The 22,473-nt window shown below is 37.8% G+C and overlaps 1 protein-coding gene across 1 annotated transcript in view; it reads right to left on the minus strand.

Moving 5' to 3' along the window:
* Positions 1–533: 533 nt before the first annotated feature.
* The window catches only part of GPR126 (G protein-coupled receptor 126), a gene marked incomplete at its 5' end in the record, with an annotated part of 57,701 nt that continues 35,761 nt past the window's right edge, over positions 534–22,473 (minus strand). The window contains 9 exons of the mRNA XM_009873357.1: positions 534–833; positions 5,535–5,687; positions 8,007–8,108; positions 12,587–12,870; positions 13,931–14,042; positions 15,557–15,825; positions 17,248–17,375; positions 20,193–20,299; positions 22,038–22,083. Coding sequence (XP_009871659.1) covers positions 655–833; positions 5,535–5,687; positions 8,007–8,108; positions 12,587–12,870; positions 13,931–14,042; positions 15,557–15,825; positions 17,248–17,375; positions 20,193–20,299; positions 22,038–22,083 — 1,380 coding nt within the window. The remainder of the gene's footprint in view (positions 834–5,534; positions 5,688–8,006; positions 8,109–12,586; positions 12,871–13,930; positions 14,043–15,556; positions 15,826–17,247; positions 17,376–20,192; positions 20,300–22,037; positions 22,084–22,473) is intronic.

Raw genomic sequence — 22,473 nt, forward strand, 5'->3', positions numbered from 1 at the left:
CATGCCCTTCTCTGCCAGCATATCAATGTAATAAGTGTGTTTCTTTGTACATGGATAAAAAATAGCCTGAATTTACAGCATGTACTATTTTGGTAAGTAGGATTTGCATGATTAGGTCTATTCAGTCAAAAATGGTTTAATGCAACCCTTTAACACTGATGTTAGGGTTTTATTCCCTTATGAATAAAGAACAGACAGCTTTACACAGTCAAGAAGCAAGAATCTAACAAATAAAATACGGAAAATCCATATTTTTCAAAAGAAAAAGAACACCAGTAAACTATTCAGTAAGAGTTTGCCTGTCCGGCATGACATGCCTACTATTTTCTCCAGAGTCAAGACTTGCTTCTGTCTGGACTATGTAATTTAGAGTTAGGCTTGTGGCTCTTCAGTCTTAAAAAGTATTTACACACAGCATTACAATTAGCTGTCCAGACATCATGTTGGCTGGCACACATTTAAGAATAGCTCAGTATCATGGTGGAAAATGTTCTATTCCCACAACAGCAAAAAGGCAGAGATAACAGTCCTTGAGCGGAAGCTGCTAACAGGAGAACATTATAAACTGGGAAGAAATAACTAAACAGGTCATATTCTACAACATCCAGTATTCTCAATTCCAGGCAGAGTTTTTTGTTTGAAAAATTCAAAAACTCAGAACTTTGTGCTGTGACTAAATGTGTTGGACATGATGATATTTTTATAGAAGTTGTCAGAGTGCAAATTGCAGTATCCCTTGACCTTGTCAATAACCTGGTGGACAGGGATGATTGATGTCTGTTCTCCATCCTCCTGGACAAATTTTGAAGATGGCTTGTCAAGAATAACATTCTCTAGGAAAAGGGAAAAGCAACAACAAGAAGTTAGGGCTTCTTAACCAAACTCATATTTTAAGAGGTGTGTCACTCCCACACAGATAAGCCTTCAACCACCACTACTGCTGAATGAAATTACTGCCCTAAATGCCAGCAAACAACTTTTTGGCCTGGCATTGCTGCTTCTAAATTCTTTTGAGATGCCTTGTTTTGTGGACACACCCCTCACGTCTCTCCCTACTCTTTTGCCTAATGTGTAACTGACTCCTATGAATAACCTTTTATTGTATCAATCTACTGTTGATTCTTTGAATCTTACAGACTACAAATATTCTGATAGCACCAGGATAGGGCTGACCATCCAGTAAATAACACCCCCACATAATAAAGTAGTAGATATTGATAGTAAATGGATTTAGTTATTTCAACAGTGGAGGTTTTAAGCTATACACAGAAATATCGTACTCTGAGCAGAACATAGCAGGCAAATTGAGCAGATAACCAGAGCCATTGGTCTAAACTTTTGTATTTGCCTAGCATCACTTTGTTTTTTGCTGTAATGTGACAGGTACAGACTTAGCAACTGTGGGGAGGAAAAGATGCAGAAAAGTGGCATCCCTTATGAGTTTATGTGCTATCAGCCAAGGGTGGAGCTGGAGAAAAAAAGGAGCAAGGCAGCTCCCAGTCAGGCTGAGAAAGTCTGCTTCAGCAGCTAACATGACTGCTGTTTGGAGAACCGTCAGTAGGTAGAGCTCGTGTAGCGAGGAATGAGGAGGAGAGAGCCTGTATTTCATTTTCTCAAGTTCACTGTCCTTATCTCTTCCACTGTGGGGAGTAAAGCTAGAATTAATTCTCTTAACCCAGGCAGCATTTGGACCACAGCAAGCCGACAGCAAGATGGAGTACCCCGTGAAGTGCCGTTTTTCACAAATTACATTTTTGATGGCTATTTAAAAGATCTTGGTGAAATCACCTTCAAAAATTCCTTGGTAAAGGATCATTTAACAATTTAGCATATTACTTAAATTATGATTGCATACAAAACTTTTTTCTTATAGAAATAAATTAATCAAAAATAAACAGAAAATTAACCCACCCCTGCAGAAGTCATGATATCAAGCCATAAAAGAGTATAGAGCGTTGCAAAGGAAAAATGGATTGCAGAGTGAGAAATCAAAACTGTTTCACTTATGAAAAAAGAAACAGGCATGTACAGGCATATCAGGATGATTTTTTCTAAGCACGCAAGAATGTCCATGAATTGCAGCAAATAACTCCACGTCCAATAGTAAACTTGTGTTGTGTGCCTTTCATTTGCAACTCTATGCATTTACCAACCACCAATATTACATTTTGAAGTTTTTCTACATATCAAATATCTTACTAGATGGATGGAAAGTTAATTCTCAGTCTTTAATTCTCAGTCTTTAGGGAAACTTTCTGAAATTCCTTGCAAATACGTACACTTCTTTTCACAAAGCATCATTGCATTGTTAAATATCAGCTATTTCCCCATGAAATTTCTATGCATAGGAATTAAGTTAGGACTCTGAAATCAGAAGGGCCCTTTTTTTTTTTTTTAGTTCAGTAGGCTTCACGCCTAAGTACCTAAGTACAGGACTAAAGTCCTTTATCACTGAAGCAAATAGAAGTTGTACCACCAAATTCTCTGCAGAAATAATCTTAACTTCTAATTATTGTTGTACACGGTATTTAAGTAGTATCTACAGCAAGTTTGTTTCAGACTTGTAGACAGCAGGGCCACAAGATGCCAAAGTGAATCATTTTGTCCACCCAGCAGGGTCCACCCAACATTTGTGTCCCAAACCGTGCATTCTGCATTCAACTAGCAGTTGACAATGCAGTTTTCAGCATATATAGTTTGTCATTCAGAGTAATTTTGGGTGTGACTGAATATGAAGAAACAACAGCTAGAAGACTAACTCCATAACAGCCATAGACCAAACAGAAACACAAGTTCTTAAAATCCTTGTAATAACTTTTAAAAATACTAATACAAGTTCCTAGGACTCAATCAAATTGTTTCCCCTTTTTAATGCATGTTTTGCCTATGGGTGTGTTTCAACCTGCTTTCCCCAGACTACTGTACAGAGGCATTCATGTCAGGACATGGTTTGTTTCCTAAAATGGTTATCTTCCAAATGCTTCATGCCTCATGCAGAGTGCAGACACCCAGAGCTTGAAGCACACTTATCTTTTGATTCGGCATGAATGGCGCAAGATGTAGTACTGAGAAATAAAGCAGCGTTTCTGATTAGCAAAGTCTGTCCTGTTAACAAGGACATCATGCAAATAGCATCATCCCTCCACCCTGTTCAACCCATGCATTCAACAAAAGCAATTCTCACTTTACCTGTAATGCTCCACCACTGATGAGGAAAGGGCCTTAGAAGACATTATCTATACCACAAACACATGAATGCTTGTGTCAATTCAAGGGAGCACATTAGAACCATATTAACAAGAGTTGCTAAGACATGAAGCAGTTACATTATTTGCCTGCAATTTAACTAAGACATCAAACTCAGAAGTTTACCTGTATTAAAAATCAGCATCTTAACCTTATTTTCTCTTATCTATCTTAACACACAAGAAGACATGGCAGTATTTAAAAATCTAATGTTAGCAAATTCCTTTGGAGTATCACAATTGCAATATATCAAATATCTTACTAGATGGATGGAAAGTTAATTCTCAGTCTTTAGGGAAACTTTCTGAAATTCCTTGCAATGTCTGTTCAGAGGTCAAAGCAAAATGTATATTAATTTTAAAAATATAGAGAATATGGAGTATTCACTTAATGTCCAATAAACTATCACATTACAGTTTATGATTACATTACCAACTGCAATCCCTTTTCAGAAATAATTTATGCATGGTATTAAGTTCACCACTTTTGAAGAAAGTCCGTGAGCACATTTCTAACGGCAAGTTTCTTTTAACTTCTTCCTATCTGGAACTCTTTTATTGTTTTGCTTCAAGGACGCATTGCAAAAACTGCAGCACTAAGTGTCTTCAGTCGCCAGACTGATAAAAAGCCCTGACTCCAACAAAACATTTAAGCATATTTTTATCACTAATCCCAATACCAAGGATCAAAAGGTTGATCTGCCATGAGTACAAATGGGAATTCTCTGCCTGTGGAATGGAGAATGCTCTGCAGCGGGAAGGGCATGATACTCTGCTCCTCTACTATTAAATTAACAGTAGCACTGTGATCAGTGGATATTACAGATGGTGCTTGTGGAAGACTGCTGACAGAAGTGTCCCTTCACAGGAAAAGAGAGCAGAAGATAGCTTGCTCAGGGCAGCTGGGTGTGTGGCACATCAAACCTGAGATGACAGCAGGGACAGGCACTCTGGTGAGGCAGGTGCCAGCAGAGTGCTTCCAGCGTGGCTGCGAGTGACACTCCTGAGAGCAAGCCCAGGTATGCCAGGGAATTTCTAAGATACCGCTCATTTTTATTGTATTCAAAGCAAATGCACTTCACATACATTCTCAGTAAGCAAAAAAGATGTACACTCCTAAAATCCCTGATGCATAACCCCTTGTGCTAGTGGATGCACTGAGTATTGGTTTGTGAGAAAATAACAATGGAATTCTTAAAAAGGGGGATTTCTAGAAAAAATCTGTGTGCCTAACTGAATCGGGTAACAATCATCAGTAAAAATTGGAAGGTATTTCCACATATCAAGAAAGGAGACTGTACCACCATAAATGAGATGTTGGGACTTCTGAAAATAATTTATTATTAAGAAACAATGTAACTTTTCCTTCTGGTAAAATAATCTGTTTTGCATCTAAAACATTGCTTCTAACATATTTTAAAGCAGGAAAATACATCCTTGGGTCAAATATGTTTGCAGACTTTATTTCTGCTACAGTTTAGAAGAGGATTCTGTGATACTGTTACATAACTTTATATACTACGAAGACATGAGTTCACAAAACCCCAGTAACAAGTGATTTTCTGAAATATTATCTCCGATATAAGCACACTTATAAATCATTCCATCTCCTCTCTTTTTTGTGTTCTTTTAAAGCGTTTTTAGAATTAGCACATTTTTATGGCCTGAGTGGAATACAGATGACGTCTTTTATTATACACAGCAATAAATAAGCAATAGATATAATAAATAAATAAGCAGTAGATATGACATGCTATTTGTAGAAGGGAAAGACAACGCATAATATGGGAACACAGTATTCATTTCCACTGTTTGTCACTTTACCCATAAATGTGTTATACTTAAATGGAAGTAGTTTGGCCAAGTGAATCAGTTGTGATCTGGATTCAGAAGACTTGATTTCTATTTCTGGATGTTCTATTAGCTTTCATGTTACCTTTGGTGATCAACGTAATTCCTCTGTGCTTTGGTTACACTGTGTTACATTGGGATAATATAACTTACGTTCCTTTAGCCAAGAAGTTGAAAACGCTATAAAAAAAGTAAGACTCACTTTTATAACGCCTACTTTGTTTAGTATGGGAACATACTGAGATCATAACTATATATTGCAGGTATTGTATATTAGGTTAAGATTTCTATTAAACAGTAACATACATTTTAAAAACAATGAAACAATATAAGTTGGTGAAATTTGCTCACATTAACTTTTGAGTAGAACTCTCTACTGTTCCTTTAATAAACTCCTACGTATTTACAGATACACTGTGATACAGTGCAAGAACTCACCTGTATGGCTATTTCGTTTGCAATATGTATTCGTTGTAGACTTTGATTTCGAAGTTAAGTAGGTTGAATTGGAGCCAATGGAGCTAGAGGATAAGGATTTCCCCAGATTATCGGAACTCTTCTTTATAATATTCGTTGCTGTTTTGCTCCAATCTAAAAATAATTGAAAAGTTTCACATAAATAATTACTGTATATGTCTAATTTATTAATTTATGAGCATTTCAGGTACCAGATACATTTCTTAATCTTGCTTATAACAAACATCCTATCCTTTTCCTGTCAGTAACCTCTTTGCTTCTTAAGAAACACAAGAATTATTCCAACATGATTTTCTTTGCCATTTACCACAGTAGTTAAATTGGTGGTTCTAACACTCTAAGAATCGTTTAGCTGGATGGCAGAGCTGTAAGATCTGCTTTCCAGGATGCAGGAGTGCAGTAAATGTCTGTAGCAGCGTAATGACGCCAAAGTTTCATCAATGATCAAGTCTGGATTTCTCAAGAGAGAAACCAATTGGATAGATAAGACGTGGATGGATAAGAAAGGGATGGACAGGAGCATTTACAGAGGTCGTACCAACTGAGGACTTGATCTGTGAAGCAGATACTACATACCAGTGGATCTGCACTTGCTGCTATAGGGTTTAGGGTTGGTTATTCAGTAGTTCACAACTGAAGAGTTTTGCCTGAACCAATAACACAAAAGGCTCTCACATTGGAACAACTTCCAAAATTAAACCAAAAATTAAATTAAAATATCAATACACTTACTGAGGAAAACTAACACTGAATAACTCATCAGAACTGTCTGAATACTAGTAGAATAAATATATCTGACTACTTCTGTATCATATACTTGCAGATAGGTACAGACAGTTTCACACTTCAGTCTTGTGGCCGTGATTCACTGTACTCCAACGAAATTCACAAAATGGTCCAAACCAAAGTCACACGGGCCATTGTAGTCTTGACTTAAATCCAGACAAGGATTTTATCCTAAGTCATTGCTGTAGGGTATAGGTTACTATTCCTCTGATCTAGCTATGTCAGCATTGCAAGACTTTGGATTGTTTGTTGCTTTGCTTTAACATCAGCGTGCCCTAAAGTAAACTTCAGTCAGATAGGTTCACATTTGTCTTATATTTCACTGGTCTGCTTGCAAACTGGGTCAGGTTCATAGAGAGTAAAACCAGCTGGTGTTAATGGACTGGTTAACGTTAGGTGTAATTACAGCACATTAACTGTACCACTAAGATACTCAAATCCTTCAGGTTTTTACTTCTGTCATACCCACAAACCGCCCAACAGCAGTATAAAAACCTGGAAATAATTTGATCCATTTGTGTTTTCCAGTTCAGGAATTACAGCATAAACCACATGGAAACTGAACATACGAAACAGTCTGAATGTCTGAGTTGAATGAATACATTTTTCCTAGTTTGCATTAACTCTTTGAAATCACAAATCAGGTTTTCTTGCTACAAAGTGAAAGCATGAATGATTTACAGTGTACAATGAAAATGCATTCTCTAAACAAATCAGAGCAAGACAAAGGAAAAGTTTTGATGGCAAAGCAGTCACTTAAAACCTTGAGAGAGAAAGGATGCAAGAGTATTTGGAGCACTGTTATTATCCAGGTTAGACTGTCTTACTTTACTAGGCAATAAACTTATGCCACCTTACATCAACTGTAGATTTCAACCCTGGTCATTGAGCAAGAACCATATGAGCAAGAATTATATCTTCCAAAATCGTTACATCATAAAGCAAACCAAGATCCAATTGCCTAAACACAGGAGTCTGATATCAGTCATCTGAGATGGCCAAAGGTGCTGGAGATTACGAACACAGTGTCCCAAGTGCTGCACTTCAAAGTGTGCAAAGCAACCCCTGTCCTTTCTCACTGAGAGTCACAGATAAAGGTGATCTTCAACTCTGGAATCTATCCAGGGTTCTGCTGTGTTTCTGAGTTTCTTGAAATTATGTGATGAATGGCAGAACAGATGGAAAAGGCATGGCTAAAAGGAAAAGACCTCGAAGCTTTTCTAGCTGTCTTTTAAGAATTGCTCCTACATCAACTTAACAGTCCACACAATTCACTCTACTTACTGTAATGTAGGAGAAAAGGAATTAAAATGGCTTTTCAACAACAGAGTTTGAATCTCTGGATCTTTATGTATTTTATTTTTTTTGCAGAGGCCAGAGGGCCTTCCAAAACCAGGCTCATAGCAGAATTTACCAGCTGCCTTCAGTGGAAAACTGAAAAAGAAGACTCGAGAATTTTTATGAAGTGGTATCTGAAAAGTCCCTTGGCAATTCTTAGCACTGAAGTGAAGTGACAGGCTATGATTAATCTATTTTTCCACATCTCTGCCTTACATTGTATTATATTAAAAATAACACAGCACTGTTCACCTGGCCTTTCACAGACAATTACAGCATCTAAGGAGGGGAGCTGCAAATTGCTTTTACCTGAATTGTCTGCCAGTCGGAATCTGCCACAACAGAGATGTCTCCTCCACTGTTTCTGCACGTTTTCTTTCATAGCACAATGGAATACAAATATAAATAAACCTGCCACAAGAGCAAATAAAAAGTGAATGAGGCATGCATTTATAAACAGACAAACAAATTACCTAAAATCTGCTATGAAGTAATGGTAAAGAAAATAACGTTTTCTTATTGTCACCTATGCCTCATTTAAGAGGTTTGGAAATTAATTAAAGCTTTTGTATGCTCTAGCTGCTCTGTAAGTGTCTGAAATATCAAAAGAAAGAGAATAGGATCCATTTTATTGACACCATTTATTTAGATCCAGCTCAGTTTAGATCTTTTAATTCTTGGCTTAGAGGGAAACAATCAAAAGCTTTTGTTCTTGAAACAAATGAATATTTTCCACCCAACAGGACTGCAGGAGCCAGATTGCAAAATCAATACAGACAATATTATTATAGCAAGAAGATATTTTATCTCCTCTTCTTGCATATCTACAGAACTGTGGGCTGCATTTTTTTAAACCAGAAGTTTTGTAATTGGCACAAAAGAATGCCCTGAAAAAACACACTTCGATTTATGCGCATCACATGCATGTACTTGAAATGATTATGAAGACGGTAAGAATATGTTCACAAATACTAATTAAGTGTCCAGCTCCTTACTTCTGAAGAAAGCTACCTGGTTTGTGCAAGCAATTGCAATAAATGTGTTTAAGAATGTTTTTGTAGAGTTCATTTTTCTCATGCAATTGTATATCCTTTATTTTCAAGACAGAAGATAAGCATCTATCATGTGGGAAAGAAGGTCTTAACTGGGTGTATGGTAAGATTTCATCATTCTACAGAGATACTTTGGAGCTAAATATAGAAGCTGGAAATCTCATATGTTCCTGGCTCTTCCCAGGCAGGCACTGGCTGTGGAATCTTCCGTCGTTCTCTGGCTTGGCCTTTTCTTGTTTCACTCTTATTCTCTGGGAGACAGCCAATCTGAGGCTGAACACCTGATGGCAAAATATTACTGTCAAATCCTTCATTGCTGTATCTTAAACATGAATAAACGCTACACAATGTGGGCAAACATGGTTAAGTGCCATCCTCTAAACATGTTCATTTATGATCATCATGAATAGGTCTATATACTAATGCCTTCTATGTTTCAGCTGATTTAATACAATAGAAGTGTATAGCTTGGAAAAAATGCTCTGGTGCTTAAAATTATCCTCTCTTCTTTAAAGTGTTGAGGTCTAATTATGCATGAATGCAAGTTATTGAACTGGACTTGTATTTGCTTATAGCGATCAGACCACTCTGAGACCACTGAGATCAGTTAACTTTAGGTAAAGGCTGTGTCATGAAACATACTCTTTTCAAAATTTTTCAAGAGCTGATTGGAAAAAAAATTAAAAACACCATTTAAGAAAGGCAAGCGTACCTTAATGCATGCCATACGCAAGCTCTGTTTCTTTGCAGTTACTGTGTTTGCATTTAGTAAAAAATTTCTCTGTGTGACTTGTTTTAAGCACAGAGTAATTCCAATGCCATCACTAGCAGCTCTTACAGGCTTAGAGATATGTAGTTGTTTGTGCAAAGTACCTCTTAAGACTTCTGCACAACTACAAACTTACTAAATTGATGCTTAATTAAATTGTGGTGAATGTTTGGAACATCCTGAATGGTTAAAAGAGAATATGCGTATGTCTACAGTAATACAAAATGAATGCACTGCATGAAGTGCTTTGCCTTTGCCCTGTCTGGACTTGGTCTCCAACATTTTTTACTCGGTATTTCATTATTCATTAAGTTTACAATGTGCTTTAGTAATACAGCTTTGGTTTTGTTTCTCAGAGCCAAATCAGACCCTAGGCTTGGCTCTAGCTTGGCTCTGACTTGAAAGTATTTGGCTTGCCCAGGCATATATATAAAACGAACAGCCAAAAAAGAGATGTTCCCAGATTTTTTCCTCTAAGTGTCAAAGAGAGAAAAATAATCTCCTATGTAGATGAAATAGCACAGCACCAATGGTTGGTGCAATTTATTTTTTCACTGCCAGTGCACAGAACACTGTTGATGAAGGCTGCTGTTACAGCTTAAAATATTTGCAAAGTTTTCAAAAACTGGAGAGAGAGAAAAAACATATATTGAGGCCTCCATAATTTAGCTCGTGCTAATACTAAAGCAAGACTTGCTAAACCGAACTACTTTTTTGGTGCTAGGAAATACTTCAAGATACAAATCCTACTATTTTTCTTTGCTCCATTCCATCCCCTTACTGCTGCATATGCACTGCACCAGTTACATCCTCTTCTTTGTTTCTTTAGCTTTCTTTTTTCTGACACAGCAGTAAGCGTTTTCAGAGAGAAGACTGTTATCTTCCTGTGCTTGACACAACATGTCTGAGCATGTACTGTGTCATCCTTGCTACCACAATCCATGAAAAGCTCATCACTCTTCTTTTAGCATCTACTCCTCAGTTTTTTCAGTTTCATCTTCTGACTTCACTGCCTTGCAAATACTCATTTTCCATTGAACAGTGCTATTACCCCACAAAGACTTAAAGCAGTGGTGGTCAACCTTCTGTGCACTCTGCATATAGGAGCTTAATTCACTGCACTGGAAATTCTGGTTACAGAGAATTTGTTCAGTTTGATCCTTGGCATGCTTTTCAGAGTTTGAACCTTTTTTCATGTTCTTCCCATACTTCTAATCTCTCTAGGCCTTTTTGAATTTCTAACACAGACACACTGCAGCAAATGCTTCATTATGCTGCTAGGGGAGTATCAGAATTTGTCCTTCGGAAAAAAAGTCGTTAGTATGAACACCACATCCAAACAATTTTTGCCATTTTGCCTAGCATTTTAGGCTGAAAAGGAACCAAATCCAAACCCATAACATTATTCTGTTTCCACGAAAGCTCAATAAATCTTTTAGCACAGTAAATACATGTCAACTGTAACAGCGCAGCATAACATTAAGTACATTTTCCACAAAAGGAAAGGTGTTTTGCTGACCCTAGGAAAATTTATTTTTTATCTCAATATTTGCGTGGCATCACACACGCTCCTCCAATTACATTCTTGGGTTTGCTTTTTGTTATGGGATTTTTCAGGCAAATTTATTTTTTACATTAGTATGCGTCTGGTAAAACACATGCCCTTCCAATGACCTTCTTGGGTTTTCCTTTTTGTTATGTTTTTATTATAGAATTATAGAACGATTTGGCTTGGAAGGGACCTCAAAGATCATCTAATTCCAACCCCCCTGCCATGGCAGGGACATCTTCCACTAGATCAGGTTGCTCAAGGCTCCATCCAGGCTGGCCATGAACACTTCTGGGGATGAAGCATCCATAACTTCATGGGGCAACCTGTTCCAGTGCCTCAGCACCCTCAGGGTGGTGAACTGCTTCCTTACACCGAGTCTAAACCTATGCTCTTCCAGCTTCCAACAGCTCCATGTCCTTCTTGTGTTGGGAGTTCCAGAGCTGGATGCAGTACTCCAGGGGTGGTCTCACAAGGGCAGCAGAAAGGTGCAGAATCACCTCCCCTGACCTGCTGGTCACATCTCTTGATGCATCCCAGGATGGGGCTGGCTTTCTGGGCTGCAAGCACACACTGTTGGCTCACATTGATCTTATCACCCACCAACCCACCCAAATCCTCCTCCCCAGGACTGCTCTCAACCCACGCATTGCTCAGCCTGTATGTGTGCTTTGGATTGCCTCAACCCAGGTGCAGGACCTTACTCATGGCCTGGTTAAACTTCATGAGGTTGGCCTGGGCCCACCTCTCGAGCCTGTCAAGGTCCCTCTGGCATCAAATACTTGAAGAGAGTCAGTTATTAGCAGGTAGGGCAAACAGAGGTGGAGATTCTTATGTCATTTGGTGCATATGCAAATGTTAACTCTGAGTTGAAATTCTTTTACATGTCAGCTATATAATTCTGTGATTTATAGCCATTTGATCACAATTTACAGCATTTTTCAGAGGGATGAACTACACTGGAAAAGTAAAATATTCAAAGCTTCACTAAAAGAAGCAAAAAAAAAGCTGACTGTAACAGTGGCTGGATTTCAGTTAAAGAATCAAAGAATATCCCATATGTCTGTGCTATCTTCACACTGAAACAGGACTGAATTTTGTTTTATGAGTTTCTCATGCCTTAATAAAATAGCTATGAGCTTTACAGATTACCTACAGGAATAAATTAAGTAAAGAGGCTTCCTATATTTGTTATAATCAGTGAAAGGAAATGTTGAAGGTCATGCAGCATCTATCTCAACAGAGAACACTGCAGACAGTTGGCTAGGAATAGCACTATTTATAATACAGTGCATTTAATGGAGAAGACCTTGAAACATTAATTAATTAACTGAGATATTTACCCCATATGTAGTTGGTATTGTTATTCCACCTAAGGAGAAACTAATGATGGTTTAGTATCAAGGAAAAAACTCGGGAGCTTAGATCTGTGTTCCCTCGTCAAATCACTGGACATAATATGTCTCAGAACACCAACAGCTCAAATATTATTTGTTTACAGAACAGAAATTCAGCTTACCTTGCAATGAATTGAAGATTGAGAAGAGGTACAAGAAAGGAAGAGTTAAGGGACCCCAGGCAAAAAAGGCAAAGCCCCACGTCATGCCTAGGAGGAAGGTCAGGCTGACCACGCTACGGAGGTTCCTCAGGATCTCTTCCTTCAGGCTCCGATTAGTTCTTTTTCCATTTCTCCCACAGATCTGCACCATCACCACAATAAACATGGCAACATTCATCAGAAACATGATTCCAAAGTAGCCAGCACAAGTCACATAAAAGACAACTTCATTCTTGATCCAGCAGCTGTAAAAAAATAGGAAAATATGATCATTTGTAGACAATGCAAACTATCCTATACTTATTTGTAAAATTATATAATACAAGGAAAATCAGTCTATGACTGCTACTACTGATGCACAGCTTTACCTTAAAATGAAACCTTTGTCCATTTTCTGTTCATAAAGAGGATGAAGCCCAGTGGCATCTTAAGTGACTATGGCCCATAGTATTGCCACATCAGAAGGTTGTACTGCATTTTAGTTAAAATGAATTAAAAGGGAAATCTGACCTCAGATACAAACTGGGAACTGCAACCCTATCATGGAAAGTTTAGACTCAGTATGAGTGGCTTCACAGCTTTCATCTGTGTGACGTTTTAGTAACAGGATGGACAAACTTGGATCTTCAATATCAAAATCTCAAGTTTCTGTCACTTGAGCTAAAGAAGTCATACATCTCTGGAGAAGAAGAAGGACAGGTAGCCATTTGACAGTCAGACATGTGAGAGGTCTAGCTTACTGCTGTAGCAGCAAATGGCCAGAATGTTTAGCATGACACTATAAGAAAAATACAGAATGACACTTTTATTCATCATGATGAAGCTCTGTCAGGCAAGGAGCAGAAAATGAGGTAACAGTCATATAAAAATTTTGGAGATTATTATCTGGACATCAAGAAAAGAACGTAGAAAGCTACTGACCTATGTTGACAAAAGGCTGGTTTATTTACAAGGGAGACTAATTTTATACTACATCTTTCTTTGCTCTTACCTAGAAGATACAGCTTTCATTTAAAGAAAAAACAGCATTTGTAAATCAAAACAGGTATTTTTATTTTCATGACAAAACTTATGAACTATTCTTTTGCTGGAGGAGTGTTTGTACCTGGCATTTTACACTGCAGATTTTCTTCCAATTTTTCCTATAGCTGACTGATTTATTTTTTTTTTCATAGAATCATAGAATGGCCTAGGCTGGAAGGGACCTTAGAGATCATCTAATCCAACCTCCCTGTCATGGGCAGGGATGCCTCTCTTTCGCAAACTGCAAATGCCAAACTGTAAGAGATTTATAAAAATACTCACAAGTCATCTCCTTGTCCATTAGCATCTTTGCCATATAAGTCTTTGCCATAAACATGACTTGCATTTGTATTAGCACTTGCCAAAATAATTGATATCACCAGTGCTGGCAAACCTGTAACACAAGAAAATTTGCAGTTTGCTTTCAAATCTCCTAAAACTTCCAAATTACCATGAATTATTGATATCTCCATCCCTATTGCTCTAGTACAGAGTATCTCAACGTAGTTCTGCCAGAAAGTTGGAGAGAAATAGAAGGAAACAATTTTTCAAACAGTACAAATTTATAAAATTTTTAAAGCACTGAATGGATACTAATGAATAAGCCTCATCATGTACTATAAGGTAGAAAAAGTTATTATAGTATGTGATATCAAAACTAAAGAAAACCAATTTTCTTTAATTACTCGAAGTCAAATTTGCAAATTTACACACACTGTCATAATACAGTGAGAAGAATATTAACAAACTATTACAAAAATGAGATCTAATGGAGGGATGGTATTGGGACTTTTTGGGGGGATTTTTTTTCAGAGATGCTAATGTGGGGATCATGAACCTGAACCTGTACCTTCTCCACTGCCTCTCTCAAGTGTAAATGTCTTCTACAGCATTATATATCCTTTATTTAAATGCATCCCCCCAAAAATGAAACAAACTGTCTATTTTTCAATAATAAGGTAAAGGGAAAATTTGGGGAAAACAGATAACAATGCGGAAGAGGACTCTGTGCAGAGAGGTACAGCTCACACAAAACAAATGTGCGTTTCCTGATGTGCCTTATGTACATGTCTTACCCTTTCTACAACAAAACAGTTTCAAAGGGGAAGAGGTTAATTTGCTTTTCCGACCACTCAGTCCTTGTCCTCTGCTGAGGTTGCCAAAGAGGATGCTAGGTGCCAATGGAAAGACATTAATTATCAGCTGGACTGAGGTCAGTGCTCTAGCCATGAGGTTAATGGTTTTGTATTGTGTTGTATTATTCCAAACACAATATGTGCATTCAGGCAGAAGGGACAGATTCCTGATACAGAAAAAAAAAAAGAATACAAGCCTTGCTGCCTGAGCCTCGCAGTTATTTTTCAGTATTACACTTTCCATTTTGGCCCTGCTGTGTGCACTTCTTAGGGCAGAGAGGATCTCTCTGTGGTTTAAACATTGTGCTGAAACTCAGGAAATTATGGTTGTTCCTGACTTTGCCATAGGCCTTGTATTTGTTGGCAAGGAACTTTAAGCTGGATTGAAAGTGTTTTGAAAGTCACTGCAAAGATCCCCATAGGCTTTGCAAGAGTTTCTGAATTCATTGTGTGCCACAGTTTACCATCTCTGATGCGGCACTAACACTTCCCCTCTCCAATTCTGGCCTTTCTGGAAAGTAAGACCAGTTTATCTGGTCTCTCCGCTCCTCCTGTGTGCTGCTCGGGGTGGAGGGTGCCAGTTACGGTGTATTTGCACAGATTTACATATGGGAACTTGGCAACTGCGAGGACTGGCTGCATGCTGGTGATGCCATGGGGCAGGGGGCAAGGAAATGCCACGCTGATTTGGATTCTGCTCTGCATTTGGGATAGAGAGCTTTTATATAGCATCATTTCAAAATACATGCTATGGAAATATTCCTGAGCTCACCCCAGCCAATGATGCAAAACTTCAGTATGTATCGCCTTATATAGGTGTTGAACACTTTCACTAAAGCAATGTACATATGAACTGCTTCTAGTCCCATCCATGTAAAAGTGGCCAGAAGGAAAAAGTGCAAAAGTGCAGCTACAGCTACGCAGAGTCCATCTATGTCGAATGACGCAATCCAACCATCAAGCAAGAAGATCAGGTTAAGAAAAAGCAGGGCTGTGCTCAAATTCATCAGGATTTTGGATGGATAATCTCTTCGCAACTTCCTAAGGAGAGAAATAGAGATACACATGATTAATTGGCGTTTATCACCCAAGCCACTTACAGCAGCTGGGTTTACCAGTTTACCAAGTAAATAAAAGCCCAGGGATCTCCTGGTTGTAAGCTTTTGTGGCAATAAGACACAGTGATGTGTACTCCTGCATGATATCACTGAAGGCTTCTGCTGCATGCAGTGGGGGAAAGCCACCACTTAGAATCATAGAACGGCCTAGGCTGGAAGGGACCTTAGGGATCATCTAATCTGACCTCCCTGTCATGGGTCCTTAACGAGCTGATAAACAGCCACAGTATTTTAGCAACTTGATCTATTATTAAAAACATTTCAAATTAAATATAGCACAATGTGTTCTGTACTTCAAATGAAAACTGAAGAAAATGAAAATGAAACAAAATATAGCTGACCAGAAGCTCATCTCTGATCATTTTATATGTAAATATTTGCTTATTTTTTTGAAATCTGTTGTTCAGTGCACATTGCTTTCTTGTAGTTTTTCAGATATTTTGTGTTTGCTTTATTATGTTTGTTTTCTGGGTTTTTCTTCTTTTTTTTAATAATAAGATCTTAGAAATACTGAAGATGAAGACAATTTACTTTTTTAACTGATACATATTGAAATGTATGAACCGAGGGCAAGTCAACAATTTGCCATCTTGGACCAGAATACTATACCATAGGTAATGCAATTGGAACGCAATTATTGGGAGACGTAGAACTCAAAAACTCCCTTTTTATCCCCCCCAGCAAACTATCCTTCTTTAGCAGCTATGCTGTCCTGCCCTGCTACAGGCAGAATGGTTCCTTTGTGTTGACATGACTTCATTTTCTCTTTTCACTGTTCACAGAACTGTATCACTTCAAAACGTCTTCAGTCCCCTGAGAGACTTGTACATTTCAGTAGGACTGCTGTTGAAATTGTTGTAACACTTTATAATTTATCTTCACTTTATTTCTCTTCCCAGTTCTTTCTGAAAAGCTCTAGAATGCAATTGTTCTTCTAGCTGGAAATTTATCTTTTTAGACTTAGGACTTGTTATGCTCACAAAAGCAAGTTTTTGGTTTTTGACAAAAAAAAAAAGGTTGTGGATTTTAAAACCATACATATCTGTTCAGAATCTAGAGGATACTGCACTCCCAAAAGAGAAAATTTCGAGACACACTAGCTTTACTACCAGGCCTGAGCAGCACAACACACTGGAAACAGGAGGAAAGAGTTTGAATTTATGTCCCCTTGAAAATAATTTCACTTACAACATTGTGACCATGATGTTGCAGGTTTGTTTCTTTTTTTAAAGCATAGATTTCTCCTTCCTGGACAAATAAACCACACTAACCATACAACTAATTTATTTTATTCATCACACACAGGTACTTCCTTTGTGACAGTTTTCACAGAACTAATACTTACTCGAATGCAATATATGTCAGAAGAGTTGCAGCTGAAAATATAGCAGATATCCCACAGCCTATGTAAGTGATAAAGGTGAGGACCTTGGTATTCTGGGAGTCTATTTGTGTAATGGTTCTCTGAAGGTCCTAAGTGAGAAAGGAGGAAGAGGCATCAGTTATAGCAAACACCTCTTCCATCAGCACAACAGTCTTTTTTGGGAATCAGTCAAGTAAAACTCAAAAGCATTTTGGCAATACCACCATAACCCTGACATTAGAGTTCATGTTTACTGAGTATACTTAGTCTATAGCCGTTACACCTCTCACTTCCTTCCCACAGCTCTTCAAAACATTGTGCTGTAAGTATTATAACTGCTGGGATCAGCAAATAGACAGAGCCTGACACTGATCCTCATAATCCAGGAATTCAAATGTCTTCTCTGGAAAAATCTCCTCTTTTCAAAATTTTTAGTTCCATTGCTTATACAGGACTCTCTTTAGGAAGATGCGAGATTTAGGAAACTATGTAATTTACAGCATTCATACTAAAATGAGCAAAGCCTGGGGAGTTTCTGATACTACTTCTTGTTATCAGAAGTTCATAGGAGTCAATGTAGCTACTCATCTCCAGGTGAAATGAAGGGCAAAAAAAAAATACTGCTTTTTGGTTTTACGCTGTGTGTTGACATGCAAACTACAGTTATAAATAGAATTGGTCAGAAAATGGTGACATTTAAAAAAAATCAGAAAGAAATCAGGAACATTCTGAGATTTTTTCTCTAGTTTTCTGTCCAACTGTAATTGCCACATTCTACCATTGGAGAATAAATGACAGAATCACAGAATCATAGAATGGCCTAGGCTGGAAGGGACCTTAGAGATCATTTAATCCAACCTCCCTGACATGGGCAGGGATGCCTCTCAACTAGATCAGGCAACAAATTCCTGTATTATTTTCTTTAAGGAAAGAAAAAATGAATCTGTTTAGATCTGTATCACTGTGGAGTAAATGTGAGCAAATGTTAACACATACTGTTGTCCTGTCTACAGTCAGTGTCACTGTTGTGCCTAACAAAACTATCCAGCAAAAAGAAACTAAAAAACTGCTACAAAACTTCCCACTCTTCATAAAAAAGAAGAAAGAGTTGATTTTTTACACCCTGAACCAACCTTATATGACAGCATATATATACATATGGAGAATATTATTTGAAAATACTATCTAAATTAAATTCAAAAAATATTATTAAAAGCAAAAAGCAATTAAAAGGGTCAAGACTGTGTAAAAAACAATTGGAACACAGATGAAATTCAAAGAACTTCTGCTTTATTTCCTACTGCCACAAAAGCATTCAGGGAAGAGAAGGGACTCATTGAATATATCCTACAGAAAGACTTTTTTTTCTCCCTTCAAGGATGAAAAGTGAACCAAGACCACAATTTAGCTTGCAAAAAGAGAAAGAGTTTGTGGCTTTTTCATATCTACATTTGAACATGATGTGAAGAGAGCAGCTCTCTTAAGAAGGGTCTGGAAGTCCAAAGTGGAAAAAAATCAGTGCGTGTGGCTCCCTTGTGCAGTTCTATGTGCCACTGCAATAAGTTAAATCAAACCCTAAATAATTTCCCTAGGAGGACTGCTGTGATCAGCAGCAAACATTTTTTTCTGCAGGTATGTTGCAGAAGCCAAAGAGTGCTGATTTCAGATGGAAAGAAATGTTTCAGTCCATTACTGAAAGCAAAAAAATTACCAAATGTTAAGATACCAGCATTGCCTCTTATTTATGCTGGGAATTTTTTCTCTTAAAAACACTTCACACCTGCAAGTTGCTGGAGGCCCCTGACTGCTAGAGGAATTACGGTACCGAGGCTGAGGTGCCTCTTTCATCTCCCTGGATAGGTGATGCTCTGCCTATCTCAAGCACCAAGTCTGGAGAGTTTGCGTAAGGTTCTGGTGGAGTATGTGTGAGCCCTCACTCGGCAGACTTTTTCGAAAAGAAGGCCTGTACTGCAAGGCATCCCCAATGCTGCTTAAAGTCATTTACAAGAAAACAGCAAAAACAGAATTATGCATTTCACAAAATAAGGTATTGGTTCATACTTTTCTACAGTAGACAAACATAAATCTTGTCAGAATGGCAAGTGACAATTTAGCCTCCTGAATCTCAGGATGAAAGGGAATTATTATGCTGCCATGACCTTTCACCCTGATTCACAGTTTTACTAGTGTAGGACATTTTTCGTTCCCTGACTGTTTTCCCTGACAATATCAATTTCTCTTTTATTGTTCTGAAAACAGCACCACAACTTTTTATCCTACTTTTAGTTCCCCTCTAACAACTTTGCGCTTTTCTGGTCTTTAAATTTCAAATCTACCTAAAATTGTTTCTCATTCATTTCCCTGTTGTTACACCCTCCTGTCTCATCTGCAGGTCATTTTTGTTGTATTATATTGTAAGGACAATGATAGGGACCCCTGCATCTTAGGACTCACTAAGGCAATTTTTTTCTGTTTTGCTAGTGAAAGTGTTAGTACTCAATCTTGGTTTTACAGTACCCGACTTTTTTTTTTTACCCAGCAATGTCCTGGCTTTGAAGCTATAATGTGCTATTCGTATTTTGGTATCAGTCATAAGTCTGAACCCCAGGATTTTTGTAGTACAGTATTTTCAAAATTTAGAATACTCTTATGGGCACATTTGACTTTTTATTTTATAATATTTAATTTTCATTTCACAATAGCCACTTGTAAAGAACATCATAATATACTTTCATTACTAACTTTAGTCATTACCTTATTCCTGAATCCTTATCACTGGTTATTTTGTTAATGAAAAGATAACTTGATGACATTAAGGGGGAAAATACTGTATTATTATTAAAAATCACACGCAAAAGGAACAATGGCATTACAAAAATGCAGTTCCTAGGCACAGTGTGTTCCTAGTGAACAGTGAGTTTGCCTACCATGAGGACCCCAAAATGTGTGAGGTGGTTGCATAAGCAAACAGTCTCATTTTCACTGGACTCTGTGCCCACTTGGCAGCCGTCAGGGTTCCAGCCACCACTGCCACCTGTGGAAATGAAGCAGAAGAAACCATACTTTCCAACAATGTCACCCTCTCTTTTAAGAGATTTCTCACTTCATCTTGTGCAGATACAGAAAAGCTTTCTCAAACTGAAGGAGTGAACACTAAAAACAATCAGGAGAGAAGCGTCAGATTTCCTAGTTTCTGCAGAGCATCACACCAGGTAAGTGTCCCAGTAATGGACTACTGAGCAGAAGCAATAGATACTGACCTACCATAAAGGTAGGCAGCTTTATGGTTAATGAGGGACAGATAAGACTTTTCCTATGTGGGTCACACATTAAGACACACTTTCATTTTACCCAGCAATAGAGTTTTAGAACTCCCTTTTACCACACTGATGTGACAGCCTCACCTGCCTCCCTCCTACACATATATCCCCATGCACATGAAAGCATTTATGGCCCAGGGGCAGAGGGTCCTGCCCTTGCTCTCTGCACTCCCACTCTGTGGGAGTGGATAATCACAATGATCTTTTTGTGGCCTTAAGAAAAAACATGAAGCAAGCTAGCCTGTACTCGCCCCACCTGAAAAGGTCATTCTGAAAAATAAGTAGAAAGATTATATTTTTAAAAATTGAAAGTTAAAAAGTAAAATTTGCATTTCTGAGTACTTCTCCTTTCATTATGCCCTGCTAAAATATGAACTAATTTTGTGAAATAGTTCCTGTTCTCTGGACTCTTAAAGACATTTTGCACAACTCCAGGCAAAGTCCAGCAAATTATCTGACTGGCCCTATAACTTTACCTCAAATTCAAGACAGAATCTTGCAAAAGACCGTGAAGATGTTCCAAAACCACTTAAAACTCTCCCCCGCTCAAGCAACCACTGAGAATAGTTTCCTCCTTCTGTGTTTCTCTTTCAATATGCTTCTCAAGTCTGGCTTCCAAACTAGACTGATATTTTTTTTCATTTTTATTCTTCTGCTGTACTGCTGTCAAGTACAACTTTGGATGGTAAATTTTATTTCTTTCAAGACTCTGTATTAAACCCCTCCATCTGAAATCCAAATGGAAGGACAGTCACTTCTTTGCTCTATCTGCTTCTTGGTAAGGAAGAGTAACATTTCAGTAGTTATCTCTAAAATAGAAGGACATGGAAAGTCATGCCAGGGAATGACTTTGTCTGTGCAAAGGATGAAGAGCCTGAGTATAACATCACACATGTTAGGCAGTAGCAATGAAGAATGGGCTAAAATGCTGCCTTGTTAGTGTCTGTTTCTATACAGGACCTTGTTCATCACACTGACCATTATCTGTTTAAAAGGCGGATGAAGTTTGTGTAGTTTAGTTGCTAGCCTTTCACAGAAGAAAAAGCAGCTTAAGATCTGTAACAGGCACAATCTCACAATTAAATAACCCAACATTTTAAAAATGGCCAGTTAAAAGTACAGCTAAGGGCCATTCACATGTCCGAGCAGCATTACTATTTAATTTGCACATACAGACAGATCAGTGAAAAACTCTATCAGGTGCAGTAAGGTAGAGAAACTTAATTTAAAAATTTTAAATGTTAAACAAATTTATATAATTTTTTTTTAAAAAGAATATTTAACATCTGCTGCTACCAGCAACTGTACTGACCAGAAGAAATTACAGTCCAGAATATAATCTAATTCTGCAAGGATTGACTAAGAAGGAAAATGGCCAAGACTGTGAGTGATTTTAAAACTTATACACTATTATTCCCCATATGAAAGAAGTTACAGTGTTTTAAAACTTACCATTTTTGTTCATATCCCAGAAGACACAGGTGGGCTTAGGATCTTCCTAAGAACACATGCAAAAGCAGACTTTGTATACCACTTCAGACATAAATCTCATCAACATACAGATTTACAACAGATGTTTTACTACATATTTTTTTCAGTTATTGAGCAGAAGAGATCTAAATAAAATTGTTGAAATTTTGTCTGCTGTGAAATTAGAACTTACTCTGCTAGAAAGACAGATCTACTCAGAGTATAAAATCTAGAGTGCTGTTCCTATGCACTTTTCCTTTTCAGCATTCTCAGAATAATGAAGTTTTATCATCTCACTAAAGTTATCCATGTGTATGACAGGTTTACAGTCTAAGTACTTTTTACTGTTCACATTCTTACGACTTCTCAGTGAATCCTCTATGTAACTGGCCTTGAAAATGTGCAAAAGCCTGCTGAA

The sequence above is a fragment of the Apaloderma vittatum genome, unplaced genomic scaffold (genome assembly GCF_000703405.1).
Source record: "Apaloderma vittatum isolate BGI_N311 unplaced genomic scaffold, ASM70340v1 scaffold7347, whole genome shotgun sequence".
NCBI lineage: Eukaryota > Metazoa > Chordata > Aves > Trogoniformes > Trogonidae > Apaloderma > Apaloderma vittatum.